The 27,150-nt window shown below is 39.5% G+C and overlaps 1 protein-coding gene and 1 pseudogene across 3 annotated transcripts; both read left to right on the forward strand.

Moving 5' to 3' along the window:
- Window positions 1-1,943: 1,943 nt before the first annotated feature.
- On the forward strand, window positions 1,944-12,709 carry pofut1 (protein O-fucosyltransferase 1). 3 transcript variants are annotated; one of them, XM_088332296.1, is made up of 7 exons: window positions 1,944-2,098; window positions 2,272-2,393; window positions 4,052-4,234; window positions 5,692-5,804; window positions 8,597-8,789; window positions 8,878-9,120; window positions 10,985-12,709. In XM_088332296.1, exons 1-7 carry the CDS (start codon window positions 1,960-1,962, stop codon window positions 11,288-11,290), a joined length of 1,299 nt encoding a protein of 432 aa, XP_088188422.1. In that variant the 5' UTR covers window positions 1,944-1,959; the 3' UTR covers window positions 11,291-12,709. The 3 variants fall into 3 exon arrangements, with proteins under 3 accessions (XP_088188422.1, XP_088188425.1, XP_088188424.1); XM_088332299.1 differs by lacking the exon at window positions 1,944-2,098 and having other exon boundaries at window positions 2,271-2,393; window positions 4,069-4,234; XM_088332298.1 differs by lacking the exons at window positions 1,944-2,098; window positions 2,272-2,393 and adding an exon at window positions 2,505-2,553 and having other exon boundaries at window positions 4,069-4,234.
- On the forward strand, window positions 2,722-2,951 carry LOC148370011 (U2 spliceosomal RNA; annotated as a pseudogene).
- Window positions 12,710-27,150: the final 14,441 nt, after the last annotated feature.

Consider the following 27,150-nt stretch of genomic DNA (forward strand, 5'->3'; position numbering starts at 1 on the left):
TTGCATGTGAGCGAAGCTTCTCTGCTTTAAAATGTGTGAAAACTAGGTTAAGAAGCTCACTGTCTCAGGAATTTTGGAGGCCTCCATGCTGCTGTACATTGAAAAGGAAATTCTTATGTCTATAGACAACGACACTGTCATCAAAAAATTAGCAGAGACCAGTTCTTTAGGTTATTTTTATGTTTTAAGTAGCCTACTTAAAATGTGCCTGGTGAAGCTAGAGTTATACGAGTTTCGTGTAAAGCCTAAAAATCTTTTGGGAAGGGGAAATGCAATTCTGATTTTGTGTTACTGATACTGTACTTAGGTTAATATGTTTTCATCCATATCAGAATCTTTACATAATTTTCCTTTGAATTAATATGGTATTTTCTGTTAACTCATCAACATATACTGGTACCCATATTTATTCCCAATAAAATGCATCATAAGAGCTCCCTGCTGTTCCATTAATTCAAATTCTTCCTCTATAGCTAAGTGGGCTTTTGGTATAACACTCCCGGGCTGAAAAAGGGGCCCACTCTGGCCCTGGCTTCCACATAAAGGATTCCTCAGCGATGTATAGCCAGAACAAGGATTTCTTGGTGTGAAACCTTGGCTGTTAACTATAGTTAAAAATGTACACTATATATATACTGGACAATGTTGGCTTGGAGTAAGAGTGGCGCCACCAGACTGGACTTGCCTATGACACACCACAGGAAATTGTGCGCCTATGACTGCAGTGGTTAAGGGATCCAACCAACCGACCGACCGACCAACCAACCATGCAAACAATTTTGTCGACAAGTCATACGTATTTATGAAAAGAGCCATATATGGCTCGCGAGCCATAGGTTTACGACTCCAGGGTTAAATAGTACACACTCTCCCCTTTTGGTCCTGCAAATCTAGAGAAAGGTCATGCTGATCCCTGTTCACTTTCGAAACCATGTATACACTTCAATATGAATTACATCATGGGCGTAACCAGCTAGTTTGATTGAGTGCTAAAGCACCCCCAGAAATTATATCAATTTTAGAAATCTATTTTCCCTAAGGGAGAGAATAGGCCTTAATATGTTGTGAAAAAATGCTAGCTAAAAATACAACAAAACGCACTGTCGGAAATACTCAAAGGCCTTGAAATGGTTGAGTTCATTTGATTCCTCGCTTATTCATATCTAGGGACAAATTGGACCAACCAATTAACCTGATGTGCATGTTTTTGGAATGTGGGAGGAAACTGAAGTGCTCGGAGGAAACCCACGCGAGCACGGGGAGATCATGCAAACTCCACACAGGAAGATTGGTAGCTGGATTTGAGCCCATGACCTCAGAACTGTGCCACGGATGTGCTAACCACCCAGCCGCTGGGCTACCACTTAGAGTCAAATGAGGAAGAATGAAAATGAAAAAAAATAAATAAATAAAATAGCCCGCCAGGGACTGGGAGGTCAGCAGCCCCAAAAACTCTTATCCTAAAATCGACCAAGAATTACATCAATATAAAATGTACTCTTTTCTGTTCAAAATGTTTTATTAGCTGTGCATTTCAAGCTTGGTGTTGTTCTGGAGCCAGTCACATTTGATTTAGGGTGAAAGACAACATACAACTTGAATTGTATTTAAAGTAAAAAAGAAGGAAAATGCAACACTTACGGATTTTACAGATGAACCCGAGGCAGATTTAGTGTAAAATAAAACAAATTCCCCCAAAGACTTGTATCATTTTTTTTTTAACTTAAACCAGTATGCACTCCAAAACTAATTAAAAGCAAAGCAAAAAGGACTTGTTCCTTGTGATTAAAGGCTACACAAATAAACATGACTTGTGTTTTCGAGTTGCCCCCCCCAAAAAATAACCGTATGATTCCTGCCCTGTAGATGGCAGCACACCCTCAGATGCTTTCCACACGACTGCTCCAACAAAGAAGTACAAGTCGGCGCTTCGCATTCTGGGATATGTTATGAATTATAATGGCTGTGTGGAGGCTTCTCTCTCCCGCGCTTACCTTGACTTGTTTTCTCTGTCCCTTCTTACAACAAACATGTCGAACGGCTGCTAGTGAAATTGTGTGGGATCTTAATGGATACGTGTTGTACTGTCCGTGCATGGGTAATAAACAATGTCATATTCGGCAGCTTCTAATTCTGTGAATTTGACTGTGAAGTTAGAATCTTTTCATGTAAAATTCATTTCCCCAATCGCTTTTTTTATTTATTCACATTCAGAAAAGACCGAAACAAATGATACTCGCTTCCCAAATTGAAACGTGTTTCTGTGTTCAGGTCGATTTGGAAACCAAGCAGACCACTTTCTGGGCTCTCTGGCTTTTGCTAAAATGTTAAACCGAACCCTGGCAGTGCCTCCGTGGATCGTTTACCGTCATCAAAGCCCGTTTGCCAGCAATGTAAGTTACTCTGTCGTCATCTTGTAATTCTGTTTGTCTGGTGAGGTTGCGCGCTCGTCTTTGGATCAAGAGGTCGCAGGTTCGATTCCCGTGTTATATGTCGAAGTGTCCTTGTCCCCAATAAGCAGCCTTGCATGGCTGTGAGTCTGTGTGTGAATGGGTAAGTGTGAAGCACATTGTAAAGCGCTTTGAGAGGTCTTCATTCACTTGAAAAGCGCTATACAAATGCAGACCATTTCCATATTTACATAGGTCATGGGTTCAAATCCAGCTACCAGCCTTCCTGTGTTGAGTTTGCATGTTCTCCCAGTGCTTGCGTAATGTGTGGGTTTCCTCCAAGATCAAGTGTAGTATCTGTTGTTTTTGGACTGTTTACTTTGATTTTTGCATTATGCTAGGTCCTTAGCTTGGCCTTCTTGGCCTTGCTTGGCCATTTGATGCTAGGTCCTTAGCTTGGCCTCTTTGATTTTTGCATTTCGGAGATGGAATATGAGCTTGCTCTGTCCACTCCACGCATCAGCCCGGTATTGCAGTACCACCGGGAACGGTGCATTCGCAATGATCGCGGCAAGGCTTTAGGGCTAGGACCTTAGCTTGGCCTTTTGGCTGAGAGTAAGTGTCCCGGCTCCTAGGCTTTGTAGCGTATTATGAACTGACCGATAACGGATAATGGATAATGAATAACGAAGATAGATCAATAACCCATAAAAACCCCAAACCCCCCCCACATTCCAAAAACATGCATGACATGTTCATTGGCCGGTCCAAATTGTCCCTAGTTGTGTTGCATGTCTGTTTTCCCTGCGACTGGCTGGCAACTAGTTCAGGCTGTCCCCTGCCCACTGCCCGAAGACAGCTTAGATGGGCTCAAGCACTCCCGCGGCCCCACTGAGGATAAGCGGTGCAGATAACGGATGGATGGATAAATCTACGTATTTTTCATCATTCAATTGGCAGAGCAAGAGAGCAATACATGAACTGCAGTGAAGAAAAATCATTATATTGTCTTACCCTAACTTATAAATTAAGTCCATATGCTACCTCTTTTTATTAAAACGATCAATAGATAGGTTTTGCTACAAGATTGCTAATACTAACGCTCATTCTATTACTTGGGGCTGAGGTGTTCACCAAACCATGAACCTTGGTCTCACTATCACCCTCTGCCATGAGAAAATATAATTGTGTGCCTCACTCAGCATTTGCAGATGCTAAGCACAGTAATGTCTTACATTCTCATTGTACTCATAATATTTATAATGTAATGTGAACATTCTGTCATTTTGAAAAAGAAAATTCAAGAATTGATGAGGTAAATAAAAAAAGAACTTTAAATGGAATAAATGTTAATATTTAGTGTACTTATCATTTTATATTTCCATTATGACAGGCGAGGCACCGCCTTCCTTGACTGCACATTACTGATCTGACTTCAACATGTAAAGACAAATAAATGCCTCTGAGTAATTATTGGGTTGTGCCCGCAATTGGATTAAGGGCTTTGTTCAATAACCTTTACAAATAATGCATATTTTCCCCAATGTTATGTGTAACATTCACTTTAACATATGATTTGTGATTCCTTTTTAAAGAGGACCATCTCTGTTTGCGATGTCCTAAATTTTATGATCTATATAATTTCTTGACTTTTCATCCAGGTCCATGTTCCCTACAGTGAGTTCTTCAAACTCGAGGCCTTGTTGTCTTACCATCGTGTGATTGCCTTGGAAGTCTTCATGAATAAGCTGGCCGACCAACACTGGCCCAAGGGACAGAGGAAAGCCTACTGCTTTGATGCAGCAGCTCAGCGGAGCGCTGATGGACGGTCCTGTCCAATGAAGGTCAGCGCATAGTTAAGGATAATAAGGGATGCTATATTTGGGTGTGGGTGATAGGTCCAAAATAATGAGTAGACTGATTATTAGCCATGACCCTTCATAGATAGGAAATGTGAGCTTTTGCACATGGCAAATAAAATGTGTGATGACTAAAACAAACTCTTAATGTAAATAAAATTCTTGCTTTTCACCAAGAAGTAAGGCATATAGTGGTAACTCTACTTATGAACTTCTGGTAGTAGCTTCGTAACCTGAAAACTTTCTAAGTAGTTAAACACTTTGATTGTAAATGCGCTAATCCGTTCCAAGCCCTGCAAGAGTACCTTTCACTATATTTTTTTTAATAATTCATAAAAGAGCTTCAGAAAATTAAATGAATACATGTTAAAATTAGATTACTGCACTGTAACATTAAAATGAGTTGCACATGATGTAAAAAACAAGAATAAAGGAAATAATAGAAATTCATTTATCCCTGCTTTTCCTGAATAACTGATTCTATGACGTCTGCTTTTCCCGGATTTTGACAATCTATTGAAAATGCTCGAGGCAAACGTAGCGAAAGCCTGCCTTGTCAACACTTTTTCCAGGTGTTTCCACAAATTCCGAGATTTCGAGAACCTTTGCTAAAATGTCTTTAATTTGGGCAGATTCAATGTTGGCTGTGTCCTCCTCCCTGTTATCTTGCACAACCCCTCCTTGCCGTCCCTACTTTGCAGCATGACGCTGACACAAAGAGCATGCTTGGAGCATGCATGCACACTGGGTTACCAGGCAGATTTTAAACAGTAACCAGTTTGTTGACGTTCAGGAAACTGGGAGGAGCTAATAGCATTGCATACAGTACCGTATTTTCAACATCAAAATCCTGAAACCCCTGTGTAACTAGAGGCAATGGTTTGCTGTTCAGGTACGTTGTAACCTGAAACTTTCACAAGTAGAGACATTCGAAAGTAGATGTACCACTGTATATTAAGAACTGACTCAGAGTCGCACAGGGCACCCAGGTTGGAATAAAATAGAAGACAAGGACAAAGTAAAAACTTAAGATCTTCTTCACAATGAGAACATGACTCAAAATAGTATCCACATTTTGTGTCGTCGCTGTCAGGGTGGCATTTCCTATTGTATTTTGCAAACTGCAATCTAATGCTGCTCCCTAGTGGCCTGTATTTCCAATTTCACCAGTTTTGCTTCTTCCAACGTTTTCCTGACTTTGACCCAAGACGCATGCATGTCTTATAAATATAACAAGGTTAGCACAGTCATAACTAATTGATAGTGTTTTCTATACATAATCACAAATCCACCTAATTAGAGTGTGTTTTCTTTTGTGCCATGACTCTTCATGTTTTATGTTGTGGGTGGTCACTGATGAATGTTTTTTTTTTGTTTGTTTTGTTTTGTTTTTTTACTAAAAAATGGATCTTAAGTCTTCTTATATGTGTGGATGCCTTCAGGATGGGAATCCATTTGGTCCATTCTGGGATTATGTTGGGGTGGAATTTGATGAATCGGTGTTATTTAGTGGTCTGTCCTTCAGCGCATACCACCAGCAGCAGTGGATGAAAAAGTGAGTACATTTACACTTTTTTTCACTGACTTACAAAGCTATTATCACCACTCATGAAATGTATGTAAAATAAGTTTATGTTTAGTGGAGGAGCATGTTAAGCACCTTTTCGCTAACCAAGCATTATGTGTGTGTGTGTGTGGGGGGGTGTAAAATCCTCTGAAAGTGTCACCTGTCAAGTTGGCAATTTCTCACTAGGGTTTCTGTCAGAAAACTTGTTGTGAGGGCTGAGACAGATAAAGAATCTAATTAAACCTGGGGCAACATAAACTCAAAGTGCTGATATTCGACTAGAAATGTCATACTCTGAATTATATTCGTCATATGGTGGGATGGGTGAAATGTAAAAAAGGAAAAGAAATAAGGGGCCAGGGTTATTGACTGAATGTAACTTGGTGGGAGGACAACATAAGCTAGGTGATCCAAGCTTATGTAACACTGAGGGACACCGTTTGTGTTGCAGATCATCAAGACAGTACGAATTCAAATCGAAAACTGTAATTGCCTATCACCAACATATTTTCCACTGTGCATATCCATAACATGAATGAATGAATGAATGAAGACTTTAATTCTAACATTATAAAATAAAAACAGGAGCAAAACAATTACTCGACAACCAAAATAATGTTAACATGTTTGATAAGGTGTAGTAAGAAGCAGACGCTTATTTTCCCTACCTTTTCATCCTCCCTATTGATTACATTTTACAGATAGCTCCTCTTTTGTGTCTAAATACAACAAACTCTCACGGTAATACTTATTACATAGGTCAGATATCAATAATTATAATAATAACAATAGTCACATATTTTATACCATACCTGTCAACCTCCACGGCTCCATGCCCATACAAACTACAAAATAATCGTACACATTTTTATTTATTTTCTTTGGAATGATGCATGATGGGAAATCCCCAGGCGGCAGACACATGCGCACAGTAGCATCAAACCGCTCGCTTCGTTTGCAACGGAAAAAAAAACAATACAGTGATAGAGGATTCTGCGGCGAACTCCTTTGACTTGATTGATTTGCCGTTTCGTGATAGTCGATGTATACCTGATGGTTCCCATCATTGACAAATTTGCGTTTTTCTGTACAGATTTCCTTGTACGTCGTACACGTCTTAAAATGCATTATAAACGTACTTTGTACGGCAAAAACGTACAGGTTGACAGGTATGTTATACACTAATCATCGTCGTACCCATCTATTAACGCTATAATGCTACTAGTCACTAATTATCATTGTGACACCAATGATAATAACAACAATAGCAATAATAACAGTTATAATTATAGTGACAAGAACAACAAGGTTAACTGTAGTTGTAAACGCAGTATTTCAAATCTCTCGTATCACTCGTACCCCATTTTCTTCATCTCTGTATTCTGCCAGTATTATTTTTTTGTATTCAAATTTGAACACGTGAATAGTTGGACATTGTTTGATCTTGTCTTGTAAATTGTTCCAAAGTTTGACTCCACACACAGACACACACATACGGTACTTTTCCTGGTTGTTCTCACCTTTGAGATTTTGAATTTACTACAGCCCCCTAAGTTATAACTTCCCTCTATCCGAGTGAATAATTTTTGGATGTTTTCTGGCACTATTTTTTTGTTTACCTTAAATAGCAGTTGTGAAGTGAAAATATTCAATAAATCATCCAATTTTTAACTGCACGTTTTTGGAGGATAAAAAAGGGCTGTAGTGAACTTTTGTAATTATTGCCCCAGACTTCTGCACAATATGTTAAGTATGGCAGAACTAGAGAACAATATAATAAATACAATGCATTATAGTTTAAAAGGAATTTGGCTGTATTACTTATTGAAATGCTTTTAGATTCCTTAGTTTGTATGTGTCTGATGTGTGTTTTCCAGCTTAATTTATTGTCTATTATGACCCCTGAAAAACTTAATTTCTGATACAGTGTCTATGGCAGCAACATTATCCATTGACTTTAATGCTGAAGCATTAAAACGAAAACAAAATATGAGTATGATTTCTTGTTGGAAAAGTCACATTAAAAGCTCTTTATCCTGAGTGACAAATCTTTAAATATCTTTTTTGGAAGTTATCTGTCTTTTTTGTTTAGTTTCATTTTGTCAGTGTAACATTAAAATGCTCAAAGTAAGAAGAGTCCAAATGCTAACCCAAAACCCCACAAAGATGAAAAAAGAAAAGTTTATTTGAGCGCGTCCGAATTAATTGCACGTCTGTGCACACGCATTATGAAGAAACTCCACAGAGGTTCCAATGATGACTCAATCGAAATAGTGCGGTAGTAAAAAAGTTCCAAATTCCCTAAAGCTCCTTTAAAGGAAAATATGTTAGAAAGACATGAACTGTGCTGCACATGCGCTAACCACTGCGCCGCCGTGCAGCACAGTTCATGTCATGGGAACCTGTCGTGGGTTCAAATCCAGCTCCAGACTTCCTGTGCGGAGTTTGTATGTTCTCCCCGTGCTTGCGTGGGTTTCCTCCGGGCACTCCGGTTTCCTCCCACATTCCAAAAACATGCATTTCAGGTGAATTGGCCGGTCCAAATTGTCACTAGGTGTGAATGAGCGAGTGAGTTGTCTGTCCCCGTGTGCCCTGTAATTGGCTGGCAACCAGTTCAGGGTGTCCCCTGCCCATTGCCCGATGATTGCTGGGATGGGCTCCAGTACCCCTGCAACCCTAATGAGGCTAAGCGGTACGGCTAATGAGATGAGATGTTAGAAAGACTAAGATAAAGTCTACAAATTCTTTAAAACTAATCCCTCTGTCACACTACCTCTTAGGTTCCCACCCAGCGAACACCCGGTTCTGGCACTGCCCGGAGCACCCGCCCAATTTCCGGTGGTGGAGGAACACGTTAGCCTGCAGCGTTACGTTGTCTGGTCGGATAAAATGGTAGCAGAGGGTCAGAAGCAGATCAGTGAGCTTCTCACTCGGCCGTTTGTCGGCATCCACTTGAGGATTGGCAGCGACTGGGTGAGAGGTTCTTACGAATCATAGCCTTTAAAAAAACTTAATTTCACTCAAACTGACATCTCTCTTTGTATAATCGTCCTTCTCCAAGCAAAACGCTTGCAACATGTTAAAGAGCGGCGACGTTGGTCCTCTATTCATGGCTTCTCCCCAGTGCGTGGGCTACAAGCGGCAGACGGCGCTGCCCCTCACCATGACCATGTGCCTACCTGATATAGCTGAGATCCGCCGGGCCGTGAAGCTGTGGGCGGAAAAGATCTCTGCTCGCTCCGTATACATCGCCACCGACTCGGAGTCACACAGGGCTGACATCGAGAAACTCTTCAAGGGCAAGGTGAAACAGTTTGATACTAGTCACTCACACTAGCTTCGATTTTTCTTTTTTGTACTTGCTATTAACCCTCAATGACCCAATCAGGAGTCCTCTTTGAAGATACATTTATCAGTGGTGGGCGCATAACTAAAAAAAAGTAATTAGTCACAGTTTCTAGTTTTCTTGTTGAAATAATAATTCAGTTACCCTCTGGATTACTGACATCAGAGAGTAGCACATTCATCTGAAAGCAGCTATCAAGTCAAGTCAAGTCATTTTTATTTGTATAGCCCTAAATCACCAAGAGTCTCAAAGGGCTTCACAGATTATTACACTATATTACACAGACTATTTTTCAGCCGACGAGAAGAGTAGGTTATTCATATGCTATGGAGTAGAAGTGAGTTTTAAGCTTAGATTTAAACATTTCGACTGAGGTTGCAGATCGGATCTCAGGGGGAAGAGCATTTCACAGCACCGGTGCCCGGATGGAGAACGCTCTCGAACCAGCAGAACACTTCTTTGCTCTTGGGATCACCAGAAGACCGGCCCTGTGACACCTAAATATTTAACTGAGTCACTCTGTGTGATGTGACATTTGTCAATGTTCACAGCAGTTTTTGAGAATAAGTCACGGCATTTAGATGGACCAATGACTTACATTTCGGTCTTTTCAGAGTTAAGACGCAATAAATTTAGTGACATCCACTCTTTTATCTCAATGAGGCAGGCTATCTAGTTACAAATTACTGTATATACTTGCATAGAAGCTGAACCACTTACACTGCTTTAAAATAGACACTCAATAAAATAGAAAAAAATGTGTACAGCAACCTCTGCAAGCAGTGAACTTTTTGTATTTCTTGGCTTGTTTAATCTAGAGAGCTTGAAAATAAACACTAAGGTGAGACACTCCATATCAATTCCGTCTCTGGGCTTCAATCCACTTTTAGATCTCCTCCATTTCTGGGTACTGTCCAAGAGGTTTTTTTTTTTCTGCAGGCATGGTGTATTAATCAAAAGACCAAATTGAGCACCCCTTTGACTTTAAATACTGTGCTCATGTTTGCCTGATTGCTTTTCCATTAGTTTGTTGTTCCTGTATAAGAACCCCTCCAACTCATGTCTTATCATTTGATATTGCTGATACACAACTAAATATGCAAAGAAAACTGCAGACAAAAAGTTTATTTATGCATTTCCCTTCAGCACAGTGGGTGCATATGTGAGAAAGGGTGTGTGCATAGCTCCTCCCACCCCTACCACTCACCCAATCAAATTGATTTGTGTGCTTGGCTGAGGTTTTGGGGTGTTTACAGTTTGTTCTGTGGATTTTCATCCTAATGTGTCAGTGAATAGTGAACATAAATTATTTAATGAGCATCTCTATAAAGAATTGTTTGGACAAGCAAAATGTAGTATGTTGGTGGAACACCTTGATAGTAAACTATAGTGAAACTACCATTTATATTTTGGACTGAACAACTTGTATTATAAGCGTGGCTTTGGCTGTGCACGCACCCAACTCAACTTCAAGCTCATCAGAACTGCAACGCTATAGAGGAAACTTTCACAAGCAGCATACGTATTATCTCCGAGCCATATCTGGCTCGCGAATCATAGGTTCCTGACCCATGCTGACCCATACTGATCCATACTGATCTATATTTCACAGTAGCCGAGCAACACACCTAGTAGTAACGACAGTACGGTTATACATTTTTATCAAAAACTAGTTACAGTACTTGTTACCAAGAAAAGAATTGCAATGCAGGAACGCGTTCCTTTTAAACACGTTAGTCCCAACATTGACATATTCATTAAGAATTAAAGCAAAATTAGAGGAGATTTCTGGCTACATTAAAATGTCTTTATTTCTCTTCAGGTGAAAGTGGTGAGCCTGCAGCCCGAATCTGCCCAACTGGATCTGTACATTTTAGGCCAAGCTGACCACTTTATTGGAAACTGCGTCTCGTCCTTTTCTGCTTTTGTGAAAAGAGACCGAGATGTGCACAAACTTCCCTCCTCCTTTTTCGGCATGGATCAAGCCGGGAAGGGCGACACAGTCTGCACAGATCCCAAGTCTGTATCAGAAACGGTACGGCAGCGCCACTCGGACGAACAATACTGTGGCAATCCGGATTCCGAATTGCCTCATTCTTTGAGCTGCAGTAGCCACAAGACTAAGTGACAAAAAAAACAACCTCAAATGACTGAATGTAAAATGATGCAACGTGAATGCAAACAGCCACCGCAAAAGTTACCCCAAAAACAAGCTAAAGCAAAGGTGTGAGTAATCCTCATCACGTCCTGGTAAGGGAAAACAGTGATCCCCAACCTCCGTGGAATCCTGAGAAATCAGCAGCGATGTTAATGGAAAATTATCCAAGTTCAATGAATTGCTATGAAATGGTTCACACATTCCAAGAAAAAAAATCAATGCTAAGTGAAATTTTGCATTTTTTCCCTACAGAGCAGGGCCTGCAATTGGAACTCATTTTAAGGGACATTATGTAAAATTTAGCGCCCCACTAGTGGTTGAAAATATACTGTTTTGAATAACAAGCAAAAATACATGAACTATCATCCACTTTTAGATAAAGAAATCTGTTTATTTTATGTAAGATGAGGTTTACCTAGAGCAGTGCTCCTCGATTATTTTCTGTCATGCCCCAGGGAAAAAGAAAACCTTTCACCTACCCCCAAGTGAGTGCCACTGCCCCCTAATGTAGTGGAGGTGCAATTGCACTTTATTTTAGGACGGTTCATAAATAAACTTCCCCAAAGTCAAAGGCCACCCAGGGGGGGTTGCCGGCCCAATTATTTAAGAGCCACTGACCTAGAGGGATTCGACACAACAGTCCGGCATCTTGCTGTAACGGGTAAGCTCAAAAACACTGTGAGAAGCTGGGCTATAAAAGATGGTTTGGTCACTTTGAGTAAGTGTAGTTTGCCTTATTCCTTGGGCTTTGTATCAGCCGTTTTTTTGTTATACTACACAATGCAGCAACATCTCATGGTCAAATATTAAACGCTGTCCCTCTAACAATCCAGCCAGAGAGCTGTAACGAATTTGGATGAATCAAACCTATCAACCCATATTCTTTAATTTGTTTTTGAAAAAAAATATATATATATATATTGATACTGCACTACTGTACGGTATTTTGTTTCAGCGGAATATGTCCGAAGACCTCCACAGTGGAGCACGTTCCAAATAATTCGCCTGTCTAAGCAAAACCTTTTTCACGATGCCATTCTGGGCAAGATGTCCAGAAAGTTCTTTATAAGTGCACTACAAGTTGTTTTGAGACAACTCCTGCCTCTCATTACACAGAAAAAGGCAAGATCTTGTCATTGGCCTACCGGTACTTTTTGATTGGTATGTTTATTCGGTAAAGACTCGATTTTTTAATTTTAGTTTCTATTGCTATTGAAAGAAAAGTTTAAGAGCATTTAGATTTTCGACTGTTTTCCTGAACAAAGCCACAGAAAAGTGTTTTAAAGTCCAACAGATGTATATTTTTTCATATGCTGATTCAGTAAGACACCAGCAGAAGTTTGCTGCAGAGAAGGTTAGGATTTTTTTCAATAAAAATAATGAATACAAGGTGGTTTCTCGATTTCCTTACAGTAATAATTCATTATATATATTATATACAATCACAAAGCAGGTAAAAGTGCTTGCTTACTGTGAGGGCAGCATCAATACACTGTTCCTTGATATTGACAGTTGTAAAGCTTCCTGTGTGATGGACCTTGTCCTTTAGGGGACAGTATGTATTCACTAGCGCTTCCTGGTGGTAAAAAATTTCAAATGAACAAACACGATACAACAAACATTCTCTCGGGGGCTGGACTCGTAGATTAGAGAGAAAGGAAAAAAAAGATAAATAAGAAAGGGAGAGAAAAGTAGAGAGGGTGTAACAAAGAAAGAGAAAAGGAGGGAGAGCATGATGAACAAAAGAGAAATAGTGAGCGACAGGGAAATAAAGAGAAAGAGTGAAATCCAAAGAGAAGGAGAGAAAAGAGAATTGTAAAGCAAAAGAGAGAAAAGGAAAAAAGAAAGAGAAAAAGACAGAGTGAAAGTGAGAGAAAAAGGAGATAAAGAGAGAGAAAGATTACAAGTACAGCACTTGTGAGAGGCACCTGGCTTTTGCAACATCAAGTGGATACATTTCAACCTGCAGCTCGTTTTTCTCTTGCTCTTCTCTGAGCGTTGTCTCGTGGGCCAGATTCTATCCCTTAACGGGCCTGATCCGGCCAGCGGGCCACCTGTTTGACAACCCTGACCTAGAAAAAGCTGACATTAAGGTTGCCATCTTGCTACCAAGTCTATTCTCATAACCCTTTGTTTCCACATATTTTTAATAAAACTTCATTTTTTTTGATTTCTCTTCTTCCCTTTTTTATTTTGCTTGTTTTCTTTGTGAACGGCTAGACAAACAGGTGAGGAAAAATAATGTTGTGTTTGGTTCACCTTGAGTCTTTGTAGTTTATATTATTCATTGAGTCTTTTAACACTCGTTTTTGCATACACAACACCGTACACTGGTCTAATATTACACAATGTACTTTTAAAATCAAATTAATACTGTAAAGTGTATATAGGGGGGCATTTTATAAAAAAAATAATGGGCTGCAACATTTGAGTATATTTAAAATGCAAAAATTCTCAAAGTTTTTTTTCCTGTTTTGCAAGGAGACGTTGACAACGAGACTCGTTAAAGTCTGACTTGAAAGCTTCAAATATCCTTCTGATTTACTGAACTCCGGTAATTGTAGAAGAAAAAACATTAAACGAAAGCCCTTTGTACGATTTGTAGTATGATTTTTAATATATATATATATATATATATATATATATATATATATATATATATATATATATATATATATATACACAGTTGGATGTAAATAAGTCAGATATGTTCATTATTTTAGAACATTAGCATAATGTATTCACTTTAAATGGTGATATTTTTGTATTGTGATTATATATTCAAAAACATTTTTTTTTTTCAATTAAAAATTACAACTGTCATTTAATACAGCACATTAATTGTTTCGTATTCCTGGACAATGCATGTATGATTTATAGTTAACGATTTTGATCAGCCACTAGATGACGACCTAACCTCAGAAAACGTGCGTTCTCCTTACAACCATAATCTAGAATAGAATCGAATTGAATTGTCTTAATTGTCCATTTTTGATTGATTTGAACGTCGAGAAACATTGCATGTAACGAGATTTGACATGGCACACAAGGTACAAATGTCTATTAAAAAAAATCAGATAAATGGAGGGCCGAATAAAAATTAAACACTAAGCCAAGTGCCTAATTTATTGAATGTTGAGCATTTTTCAAATGACTCATAATATGAGAACTTATATTACAGTTAATGAAACAAAATGAAACCACAGACTGAAAACATTATAGCCAAAGAACAGGAAGGTTTCAGGGACGAAATGGACACTACAGAACATATTTTTAATCTGCGCATCCTGTGTGAGAAGTTTCAACGACACCAGAGAATCCTCTATCACGTTTTTGTTGATTTCAAGCCGCTTCTTGGGATAACACGCGGAAGTACAACATGGGCCAGAAACTTCTTTAGGCCAATTAACAACTGTTTGCCAACAGTGCTGTACTGATCAAATTTACTATTGGAGCGTGGTTTCAAACCACAGTCTGTGTGATACAAGGCATTTTCTCTCCAAATGTATTCAACATCTTCCAGGAGAGGTTCATGTCTGAAGGTCTGGAGCCACATGAAAGTACAATCAGAATTGGGGGACACAAAATTACTAACCTGTTTGGCTGATGATATTGCCAGGTTGTCAGAAGAAGAACAAAAACTACGAGATCCGGTCAATCGCCTGGACTAAGCAACAACCCAGTATGGGATGGAAATCAGCACAGAGAAAAAAAAGGTAATGACCAACAATCCCCAAGATATCATCACAAAAATCACCATAAACCACTGAGAGCTAGAACCTGTCACCAAATTGAAATATCTTGTAGCTGTCATATCAGAAGAGGGGTTAGAATAAATTAAAGGCCATGGAGATGTGATGCTATAAGAACTTCTCAGCATCAGTTTCTTAGCCCAATTGTCAATTGAAACGGTGCGCAACACCATCAGAGGGCACATGGGACCCTATGACAAACTGCTGTCAACTGTGCGCAGGAGGAAATATCAGTGGTATGGTCACATCACAAGATTATCCGGACTGACCAAGATATTTCTTCATGGCACATTCCAAGGGGGTCCGACAACATTAGGGAATGGACTGGTCCCAACTTTGAGACGACCCAAGAACAGTCCAGGAACTGTCAACAGTGGAGAAATCTGTCCAGAGTTACGTTTTCATGATTGGTGCCCTGGCGACCCCTGCTGTTAAGTGACTTGTAAATTAAACCTACTGAAAAGCTACAAATATGTTCCAATATTATCCGATGAATAAATCAATGTTTTTTTTTGTTCTGTCAGTAATTTAAATTTTTTTTAACTGGCAGAAAAGACAAATTTCCTTGACATAAAAATCTCATTACATGAACATTAAATGAAAGAAGTCGGAATTATTCAGGCACCATCAGTAGCCTATATTTTATTTTAATAAAGCCAGGTTCAAATCACTCCAAAAGAAAAACCAGAGCAATTTTCTATCATTCACTAAACTTCAATAAAATGCAAGGAGAAGTAATGTACAATGAAAACAAATACACGATTGATTGTCATTTTATCTAATTTTCCACCATTCATCAAAATCTTGGCCCCCCCATCCCTTTGACAATCTAAACACTTTAATCAAATCACGTAATCAAATTATCATAACAAAATATTCTATGTAATATGTATGACCTCTCATCATCACACAAAATAAATAATCATCCATCCAGTATCTGCTCCGCTTATCCTCAGTAGGGTCACGGGGTGCTGGATCTATCTTCGGGCAGTGGGCAGGGGACATCCTGAACTGGTTGCCAGCCAGTCGCAGGGCACACTGACAACTCACTCGCTCATTCACACCTAGGGACAATTTGGACCGGCCAATTAACCTGATATGCATGTATTTTGAATGTGGGAGGAAACCGGAGTGCCAGGAGCAAACTCACGCAAGCACGGGGAGAACCTGCAAACTCCAAACAGGGAGACTGTGGTAGCTGGACTTGAGCCTGAACCTCTGCACTGTGGGGCTGTGCGCTAACCACCCAGCTGCTGTGTCGCGATATAAACATTTTTTATATTTTATATATATATATATATATATATATATATAGGCAGCACGGCGGCGCAGTGGTTAGCGCTTGTGCGGCACAGTTCATGTCATGGGAACCTGTCGTGGGTTCAAATCCAGCTCCAGACATCCTGTGCGGAGTTTGTATGTTCTCCCCGTGCTTGCGTGGGTTTCCTCCGGGCACTCCGGTTTCCTCCCACGTTCCAAAAACATGCATTTCAGGTGAATTGGCCGGTCCAAATGGTCCCTAGGTGTGAATGAGCGAATGAGTTGTCTGTCCCTGTGTGCCCTGCGATTGGCTGGCAACCAATTCAGGGTGTCCCCTGCCCACTGCCCGGAGATGGCTGAGATGGGCCCAGCCCCCCCGCAACCCTAATGAGGATAAGCGGTACGGCTGATGAGATGAGATATATATATATATATATATATATATATATATATATATATATATATATATGTATATATATATGTATAAGCACGGCGGCACGGTGGTTAGCGCGTGTGCGGCAGAGTTCTGAGGTCATGGGTTAAAATCCAGCTACCGACCTTCCTGTGTGGAGTTCGCATGTTCTCCCCGTGCTTGCATGGGTTTCCTCTTACATTCCAAAAACATGCATGTCAGGTTAATTGGCCGATTAAAATTGTCCCTGGGTGTGAATGAGCGAGCGAATTGTCTGTCCCTGTGTGCCCTGCGACTGGCTGGCAACCAGTTCAGGGTGTCCCCTGCCCACTGCCCAGAGATGGCTGGGATGGGCTCCAGCACCCCCGCAACCCTACTGAGGATAAGCGGTGCAGATAATGGATGGATGGATGGATATATATATATATATATATATATATGTTTACATGTATAAAAACACAAACAATTTTTTTTTCAAGAAACCATAATATGTTTTTACTGTTTTGTTTTTTTAATGTATTTTTCTTTTCATTAAGTTTTTTTTTCCCTTCGCCTTTTCATCCATGAGAAGAACCAACATGATTTCTGGTATATGATACAATATTGAATCAAGATAATATCAGAGGCTAAAGAAAATATCAGGGGCCAGATTGGCCTGTGGGCCTTGACTTTGACATATGTGGTCTACCTAGACAAAATTGAAGCCCCTCTACATCTCTCTGTTTTAGATTGTCAGATAACACCATACTACTCCTAATAAGGCGAAATAAATCTATTGATCGTAGTCTTATTGCAGCCGCTGCTGTCTGAAGTGTTGCTTTGGACTAGACTCGTCTGGAAACACTAGAGGCCGCCACATCAAATATTAACCCACTACAAACTCAAGGCTTAAATAATTCTCAAAGAAGTGCGCCCAGAGCGAGACCCTTTCATCCCAGGCATGCAATACACCTGGACAATGAAAAACAGGGAGCTGCTTTTGCCTGTGGGTAGACACACACAATACAAGGAAAACAGTTGCAAGAATGTTTGTGCGACAAAGAAAATGCATGAGAGAAAAGAAATCCAGCCTGAATTAACTTGATTAGAGGGACCAAGCCCGAAGCAAACCAGAAAATTCACATTTTATTTGCGAAGGGAGGAAGGGTGAACCCAAACCTAATGATTGACATTTTAGGCACGACCTGACCTAAATTCCGGGCCTGGCTCATGCTAGGCCAAAGATCTTACCTCTAAAATGCATAGATTTGGAAAGAACACACAAATCTGACGATGACGATTTTATCGCTAATTTGATGCAATGTTTAGACCAAAAAAAGAAGATAAGGCCTATAAAAATCAGGTTATTGCAATGTGTTTTCAATTTTTAGAATTCACCAACTGTCATGTTAAAGGTTATGCAAATTATATCAGGTCAAACATGGCGGCACTGCTGCTGTTTGGTTAGCGCATCCGTGGCACAGTTCTGAGGTCATTGAATCAAAATCCAGCTACCAGCCTCGCACCAGTTGGCTGTTCTCCCTGTGCTTGCATGGGTTTCCTTCAGGTACTCCGGTTTCCTCCCACATTCCATAAACATTTATGTCAGGCTAATTCGCCGGTCCAAATTGTCTCTAGGTGTGCATGAGCGAGTGAGTTGTCGTCTCTGTGTGCCCTAAAACTGGCTGGCAACCAGTTAAGAGTGTCCTCTGACTACTGCCCAAAAATAGCTGATGATAAGCGGCGCGGATAGATGGATAGTTTAAGTCAAACAAATGTAAGGGTTAACCCAACTCAGTTGCACTGCAATGTTGGCAAGCAGACTTGACCTCCTAAAATCAGAGCTTCTCGTTTATTTTTGTCTTGTGTGTTTTTGTCCACGCATGGTGACACCAGGTCTTACAACGTTAAATAAGCAAATTTGCAATCCACAATTATGAGAACATATACATACCTAAAAAGATCCTTAAAAATTAATTGTATGACATACATACCTGTCAACCTCCACGGTTCCATGCCCTTACAAAATGTTGTATTTTCCCTTACAAAATACAAAATAATCTTACAACATTTTTTTCCAAACGTACTTATTTATGTAGTTTAACACTAGCTCTCAGCTAGGCAACCTTTTGCACTGAAAATAGCTCACCAGTGATGGGTCATTGTGATTTTCTAGGAAAATTTATTTCTAACCGGTGTGATGTTCTATTGGCTCTCTAACCCTATTTCCCTTCTAATAATTACAACCTGGTAATAGCATAGTAACACCATATAGTTACAGAAGTTGGTATTTTTGGAATGTGTATCTAACTGGTAGCCTTTCAAGCTAATTCATAACTTTAGGGGTTAAACTCTGGCATGCCTCTTCAACATTTTCTAATCCAATTTATCAAATAAATTTCTTTTTTCCAGTCTGAATCCAGAAAAGAGCCTTGATCCTATTGTAGCACTTTCCCCCCCCTTTTCCAAGAAAGTTTTTGAAATGCCACCTGACTGACATGCAATCACAGTAGCAGAAAATCATGTACGATCTAATATCGCTAACCTCAGTAGACCAGACACTGAATGATTTTGCCCCCCTCCGATGGATTTGTGGCAGGAGTCATGTGGACATGGCAGGCCCGCCCTGCCCCAGTAGATAAGAGCTCAGCGTGCAGAATCAGACAACGGCAAACAGGAGCGAATGAGCCATGATGGAAATGTGAGGTGATTATCTTTTATTGTAAGCCGTGGATGGGAGCGTGCGCCCAAACGATGACTCGTGAGAGCGGCCATCGGGGGTGCTCAAAGGCTGATGCTCAAGCTGTTGCTACGTACTGCCCGATTGGCCTGCTGGTAATTGACATCTTCATACGCAAATGAGTTATTCAGTTTGGAAAATTTGGCGAAAGTAATCCGCACCTGTGCCCTGAAAGAGTAGTGGATTGGCAAAATAAATGTCTGATGCCCTCTGGAAGGATATTGGACATGGCGATGAAAGGAAACTTCATTGACTTTGAGAATTTATTTATTGTCAAAAGGATGCCTGAGTCAACGAACAATTGGCTCTCGAAAAGGCGGTCCAAAATTTTCAGGGGATATGTAATGATAATAGGCCAGACACTTTTGTAGGGCAGCTCCTAAAACAAAGCCAATCAAGTTTTAAGGTACCGTCCCCATTTAGTAAAAGGATCTATCATTCATTACTATTTTTTCTCCACCTTAGAGTCAGACAACAAGTTTCCGCTTGTCAGTAGATTCTAATAGCCCACTGGACACTCAGGGAAGGTTTGCTCCGAGTGGCTGCGTCACATTTTTTGTGATTGCCTCAAACCTCTTATTTGGAATTATATCACAATTAAGGGTGGGCGGATCGATCCAAATATCAATATAATCATCACCGAGCAAGTACTCAGATCAGATCGATAATTTTGTCTTGGAATCAATACTTTCTTCCAATTTTATCTATCACGATAATACTATTGTTAGTTGGTCGTAAAATTATGCACAAGTTCCAACTTTAAATTTCCATTCGATTTGCAAGGGAAATAAATATTTTGATCATAGTTTGAATGTGCCTTTGTGTCCAAAGAAGACAAAGATTATATCCATGTGCTGTTCGTATTCTTGCAACAATTGCATCCTCTTGGGGCCTGTTAACTATTAATCAAGATATAGCCTTCATTTTGGTGCTGTGAAGAGATTACAATTGTATACTCTTGGGGCACGCCAACTTTTGATCAAGATGGCCTTCACTTTAGTGCCGGGAAGCCCGCTCAAGAATTTGCCTCCCTACATTTATTTCTTCTCACAGAAACGCGTTGTATCCTTTATGTTACGAAGTTTCACCATCATTATTGCTCATTTATTAAGCTCACACGCCATCTAGCGACAAGCATTATTCACTCCATTTAAAAATGTGTTTTGTGTGTAAACCAATCAGATTGTTTTCTTGTATTCATAAGACCTCACTTAATTAGATGTGTTGTTCTATGCCTGTGCTTTCCAATAAATGAGCCTTTAACCATAGGTGCAGGGTGTTTTCTTCCTTCCTGAGCTGATTCTGGAAGCATCAAAAATCTAAATCTCCAACTCAGTGTGTTCTTTTCTTCATCCTAATACAAAATCAAGTTTTAACCTTGACACAATTGTGTTTACAAATGTTATTAGCACTATAGACTTCATTTTAACAATATTGTGCAAAGGTGGTTATTTTGGTAGGCTTGTTGACATTGTTACACAAAATTTGTATTTTTTTGTTTTTGGTTTGACTCTTAACTACTGAAGCAGTTGTTGTAGTAGAAGTATTTTATTCTTTTTATACTATTACAAGTTTTTTCATTGTATTGTTTTTACTATTTGCACTTTGACTTAATTTTCAAAACATTATGCACGCATATGCAATTTATAATTGTCATGTTGACTTTGTTATATTTTTGTTACACTGCTGCTGTTTTGGTTTGACTCTCATGACTTTTTATTTATAAAAGTGTTTTTTCTATATATAGAATGCAGATATGGCAGGTCTAGATATTTGAGCAGGTCTAGAGTCAGATGTATGTAACGGTTTTTGTCCTCAAGAAATTCCCTTCTTAAAAAAAATCCGCCCAAAAAACAATAAGCCAAATTATGTGTACAGAACTTTCTCTATGAACTAAGTTTAAGGTCATGTATACAACCAAACCATTAGTTCCAGAAAGGCAGCCTGTAAGGTTCAAATGCTCATTTTACACCATAATATCTGTTGCGTGAAAGATAACTTGAATGAATGAATGAATGAAAACTTTATTCAAACATTTAAAATAAAAACAGAATAAAAACATTAATACTATTACATAATATGTTCGAAAAGGGGTAGTCAGAAGCAAATGCTTATAATCCGCACCCCTTCATCTTCCCTATTAAACACAGCAATTATATAACAACAATTGTAATACTATTAATTATAACAGTTATGGTATAACAACAGCAACAATAACACAAAGTTAATAATAGTTCTAGACGCACTATTCCAAATCTCTCATTTCACTCATAACCGATTTTCTTCTTCTCTGTATACCGCCAGGAATGTTTTTTTGTATTTAAATTTGAACAAGTGAATAGTTGGACATCGTTTGATCTTGTCTTGCAAACCGTTCTAGAGCTTGACTCCACACACAGACACACACATACTTCTCTTGGTGGTTCTCATCTTTGGGATTATGAATTCACTACAGCCCCTTGAGTTATAACTTCCCTTCTTTCAGAATGAATACTTTCTGGATGTTTTCTCGTACTATGTTTTTGTTGACCTTAAATAGCAGTTGTGCAGTGAAAAATTTTACTAAATCATCTAATTTTAATAATTTGGACTGCAGGAAAAAAATCTTAGTATGATCTCGATATCCTACCCTGTGTATAGTTCTAATTGCATGTTTTAGGAGCATAAAACTTTCAGGTAGTCTTCATATTTTAAAATGACATTACTGTTCCACCCACCCAGGAGGCCATCAGTCAACCCGCCTAATTTGCATACCAGGTCGTAGGGACGAGTCCGAGGCAGCGAGACGGCAACCATCAAAATTTGTTCGCTGAAAGGTCAGCAGAGCACAAATCCCTGTCAGCAAATGTCAGAGCAAAACTTGCCATCCGCTTGTATGCATTACGGAAAGTGATAATGAATGCCGCCAACAGCGCTCAGCGTGGCAGAACTTGACGAGGTCTGTGCTAATGTCAGACGCTTCGGCTATACTAAGGTGAGCAGATGAAACGGGGTTGCAGCTAACTTTTTGGGTAGCCACTCCAAAATTTAGATTTAGATTTAATTTATTGGTAGGGAAATTCATCTCCACCTACTGTACCGGAGGAAAACAACAGCCATTGAATTGCACTAGTAGTAATCAAATGTACTCAGTCCCCTTTTATGGCAATGTATTTTCAACGACGTTCCTGAGGAAAGGGGGGGGTACATTTAGTTCTCTCGCAGCAGAGCGATCACCAAATTACCTGGTGTTCCCAGGCAGCCTCCCAGTGAAGTGCTCACCAGGCCCGACTCTGCTTAGCTTCCTGAGATCGAGCGACACACAACACACACATACTCAAAAAAACCCCACAAAAAGAACAGAATGGCACAAATGATGTGGGACAGTAAGGGGAGACTAATTTGATGGGTCAGCAGGGCCTGTTGTCGGGAAAGATAACCTTTGAGGGGATATTTTTCCAGAGGCGGCCCTTCTAAATCTCATTGTTTTGCATCTACGCTCTGACGGTAGCATGATGAAGTATTGGTGTAGTGGCTGAGTGATTATTGGTGTGGTGGGTGAGTGATATCCTGGACAATTGGGACTATTGTATTTTCACAATTTTTGTATAGGATAAACTAACTTTAGAAATGCAGTTTTTCTTCAACCTAACATATCTTTGATATAGTGACCTGTGGCGAGGTTTGTGTCTGGTGAGACATAATCAGATTTTAAAAGAAATTAAACTACATTTTATTCATCATTTGATTTCCAGTGCAAAAAAAAAGGAATATATAAACTGTACCAAAAATGTATGCTTGTCTTACCTTAAACATGTAACTGTCTATAAGCTGGTCCTTTTAGAAAAAAAATCATCAGTAGGGAGGCAATTGTCCATTATGAAAAAGTTCACGCAAGGAGAAATAAATTACAGACGCTCCCCTACTTACCATAATCCAAGTTAAAAAAAAAATTATATATACAGATTTTTTTGGGGGATATCGAAAAATATTTGGACATTGCTGTAATTTAAATACCTTTTTCCGAGCACTGTCGTGCTTCTTTACGCCGCTACCGGCGTGTGGCGCTGTGAGAGGTCACCTAGAATCCTCCCGAAGAACAAATCCGCTTCTTCTTTCTGGTTTGTGTGTAAACATACCATACTGAATCTCTAACATGCTAATTACGTTGACATTTTTATTGTTTAATATCTCGTGCATCCATTCAATATGTTTGGTGTAAAGTGTAAAGAAGAGGCGAACCGTTTCTTTTGAAAGTGGACTGAGAAAGCTTGAGGCGGTTGAGAAAATGGTTGGATCGCTTTTTGTCTGCCACTTTCTACCACGGAGGAGGAAGTCGCCTAACTCTTGAAGGCCATCTTCACTTTACACTTCACTTTATTAATCTTTATAGAGCATATTATTTCATGAAATGTTTATTTTTTAGTATAAAACAATACACGTTACTTATACAAGCCTTAAACATACTTGCAAAATATAGCACTGGAGCAACTTACGAACACATTTACATTACGAACAATCGTCTGGAACCTATCTAGTTTGAAAATGGGGAAGAATCTGTACTAGATTGCTTGACTTTCTGTTACCTCACTCATACTATCACTAATTCTATGGTTTGGGGCTGAAGTGTGTGCCATATCAAATAAAGTCAAGTCACATTTACTTGTATATCCCTTAATCCCCAAAAACTTCAAAGGGCTGTATAGACTACACACTACTATTCCACCATCCCCTGATCCAAAACCAACATGAAGGCAGGGTAATATTCAAAATATTAAAAAAAGAAAGAAACAAAAAACAAATTTAATAAATCGCAAATTAAGTTTTTGTTCCTTAAACCAAAACACAAGATTTCTTACAAAATTTGACAACGTTGTCAATTTGATGTTTTAATTTGGAGATCAATGAAAGCTAAAATTTTCTATATGATGTCAAATCATTTTAAAAATCTGCACCAAAGTAAAGACTTTCAGATGTATTAGTACCCAAAAACACAATTTTCTTGAGCGGTGTCTAACAACAGAAGATTTTTTTCTTAAAATAAATTCCATCTGGTCTAAAAGTACATCACTCATTCTCTCTAGGGATAAGTAAGTACTGAATGTGTAAAAAAATATCGTAGACTTACTTCACACTACTTGAACATTACCCATACCTGATTCTAATCAGGAGGTATTTAAGGACAGCGTCTCCCTGCATGCTTCTCAAACCCTTGATATCTGTTGTTAATTGACTCTGGACTCCCTTAAATTCTTCAGCCATGAGTTTTTCTCTCCTTTCCCCAGGTGAAGACCTCCCTACTTCAATCAAAGCAATCGGATATAAGGTTGCGACCATATTGAAACAAAAAATATTGTTGAAATCAAGCTCTTGTCTTTGGCAACCCAAAAATTCAATTTGACATTCGCGCTGTAATTCAGCCTGAGAAAACAACCCAGGATGAATTGGAATGAGAATGTGATCTTTATGCAGCGATGCGACGACCGCCTGTAAAGGTATTACAGCGTGTTAAGTCCCTCTTGGATTTGAATTGGTCTCAGTGGTACAGGATTAGAAGCAAAAGGGGATTAGACCCCCTGTGTAGAAATATAAGCAAAGCAGAAGAAAAAAGGTTGAGATTGAGAATACATACAGATAAGTGTGGGAACGTTGACAACGTGTTTGATATTTCAAATTGTATGAATTAGTAATTTTTTATCAGTTTAGTGATGAATATATTTTTTTATTTTTCATAGTTTTTTGTGTCAAAAATTGTATCTCAAGCTCTTAAATTCATTGCCATTCTTAAATTGCCTCTTCGATAAAATAAAAATAATAATCTTTTGATATGTTTCTGGGATGCAGACCCAAGCGCAGCCACACAAGCTGAATTTTTTGTTGTTTTTGTTAGTTAATTGACAAAAAAGCTCTACACCTGGGAAAATGAGAAAAAAACTCACCTGAAGGATTTAAGAAAGTCCAGAGCTAATTAACAACAGGTATCAAGTTTAAAAAACATACTCAGGCAGGAAGGCACAGTCCTTAAATACCCGTCTCTTGATTGGAGTCAGGTATGGGTAATGATCAACAGAAGTAGGGATCTCCAGTCCGTCTTCCTGTTGGCACCCTCTCTAGGACAGTGGGCAACTAAATCCTAACATCTTTAAAATTAGCAAATGGTAGATTTTGTTATTTTGACAAATATTTTTTTCACCAAAATAGTGAAAAAAAAGAAATAAAGCAATTATATTTTCAAATGTTTTTGGATTGTCATACATATTTTACATATTTCTATTTTCTATTTACATATTTCAATATTTTTATAATTTTACTTTAAGATATCAGCGGCACGGCAGGGCTGTGGTTAGCGGGTGCGCGGCACAGTTCTGAGGTCATGGATTGAAATCCAGCTATCAGTCTTACTGTGCGGAGTTTGCATGTTCTCTCCATGTTTAAAGGGGATTCCTTCTGGCTCTCTGGTTTTCTCCTACATTCCCCAAAACATGCATGTCAGGTTAATTGGCAGGTCCAAATTGTCCCTAGGTGTGAAGGAGCGAGTGAGTTGTCTATCTGTGCCCTGCAACTGGCTGGCAACCAGTTCAGAGTGTCTTCTGCCCACTGCCCAAAAAACCTGGGATAAGCCCGGGATAGGCTCCTACATCCCCGCAACCCTACTCAGGATAAGTGGCGCAGATAATGGATGGATGGATGCTAAGATATTGACACACATACAAAAAAAAAAAGAGACAGTAAAAATAAAGGAGAGAAAACTCTCTGAAGATTTTAAACTTACAAGGAGAACAGGGTAGTGAGCCTTCACATAAGAAATTCCAACTTGTTCCAAAGGCCATCCCTAAACACTTTAAAAAAAAAATATAAAAATCTTCTACGTACAAAAACAGGTCTGCCCTAAAAGGTATTGTTATCAAAGAATAGCAACATGATTGGCTGATAGTCCCAATTATGCAAACAGTTTATGATTGTCAAAAGAACAAGCAACAGTAAGCAATAATACTCAAAATAACAAACTGGCATCCTGTGCAATCCCATTGCAGGTGTCCGATTTCATTAACAATTTAATTTATCGGAAATTATTTGAGTACATAGATTGTCCATCCATCCATCCATTTTCTACCGCTTGTCCGAGTTTAGGTTGCAGGGCAGCAGCTTCAGCAGGGAAGCCCAGACCTCCCGTTTCCAGGCCAGCCTAAAGATTTTGTCTCTCCAGCGTATACTGGGTATTCTCCGAGGCCTCCTGTCGGTGGGACATGCCCAAAACTCCTCTCACGAGAGGGGTCCAGAAGGCATCCTTATCCGATGTCTCAGCCACCTCTGATGGCTCCTCTCAATGCGGAGGAGCAGCGGCTCTGCACTGACTCCCTCCAGCATGAACAATCTTTCCACCTTATCTCTAAGGGAGAGCCCAGCCACCCCGCGAAGGTAACTCATTGTAGCCGCTTGTATCCGAGATCTTGTTCTTTCGATCATGACCCACAGTTCATGACCAAATGTGAGGATAGAAACGTAGATCGACCGGTAAATCGAGAGCTTTGCCTTTTGGCTCAGCTTCAGGACTGACTGGTCGAGGGTTCGCGTGATGGCAGATGGTGCACTGATCCATCTGTTGATCTCTGCTTTCATCCAACCCTCGCTTGTGACCAAGACTCCAAGATACTTGAACTCCTTCACTTGGAGCAGGATCTTATCCCCATCCCAGAAGGAGCATGCC

The sequence above is a fragment of the Urocampus carinirostris genome, chromosome 3 (genome assembly GCF_059441175.1).
Source record: "Urocampus carinirostris isolate Australia breed hairy pipefish chromosome 3, RoL_Ucar_1.0, whole genome shotgun sequence".
Lineage (NCBI taxonomy): Eukaryota > Metazoa > Chordata > Actinopteri > Syngnathiformes > Syngnathidae > Urocampus > Urocampus carinirostris.

Bases quoted from the DNA above. Each gene is read 5' to 3' on its own strand.
- pofut1 (XM_088332296.1), top strand. From the start codon at position 1,960: ATGGCTGTGTGGAGGCTTCTCTCTCCCGCGCTTACCTTGACTTGTTTT. The intron at 8,790-8,877 runs GTGAGAGGTTCT...TCCTTCTCCAAG, and splicing joins TGAGGATTGGCAGCGACTGG to CAAAACGCTTGCAACATGTT. The intron at 9,121-10,984 runs GTGAAACAGTTT...ATTTCTCTTCAG, and splicing joins AGAAACTCTTCAAGGGCAAG to GTGAAAGTGGTGAGCCTGCA.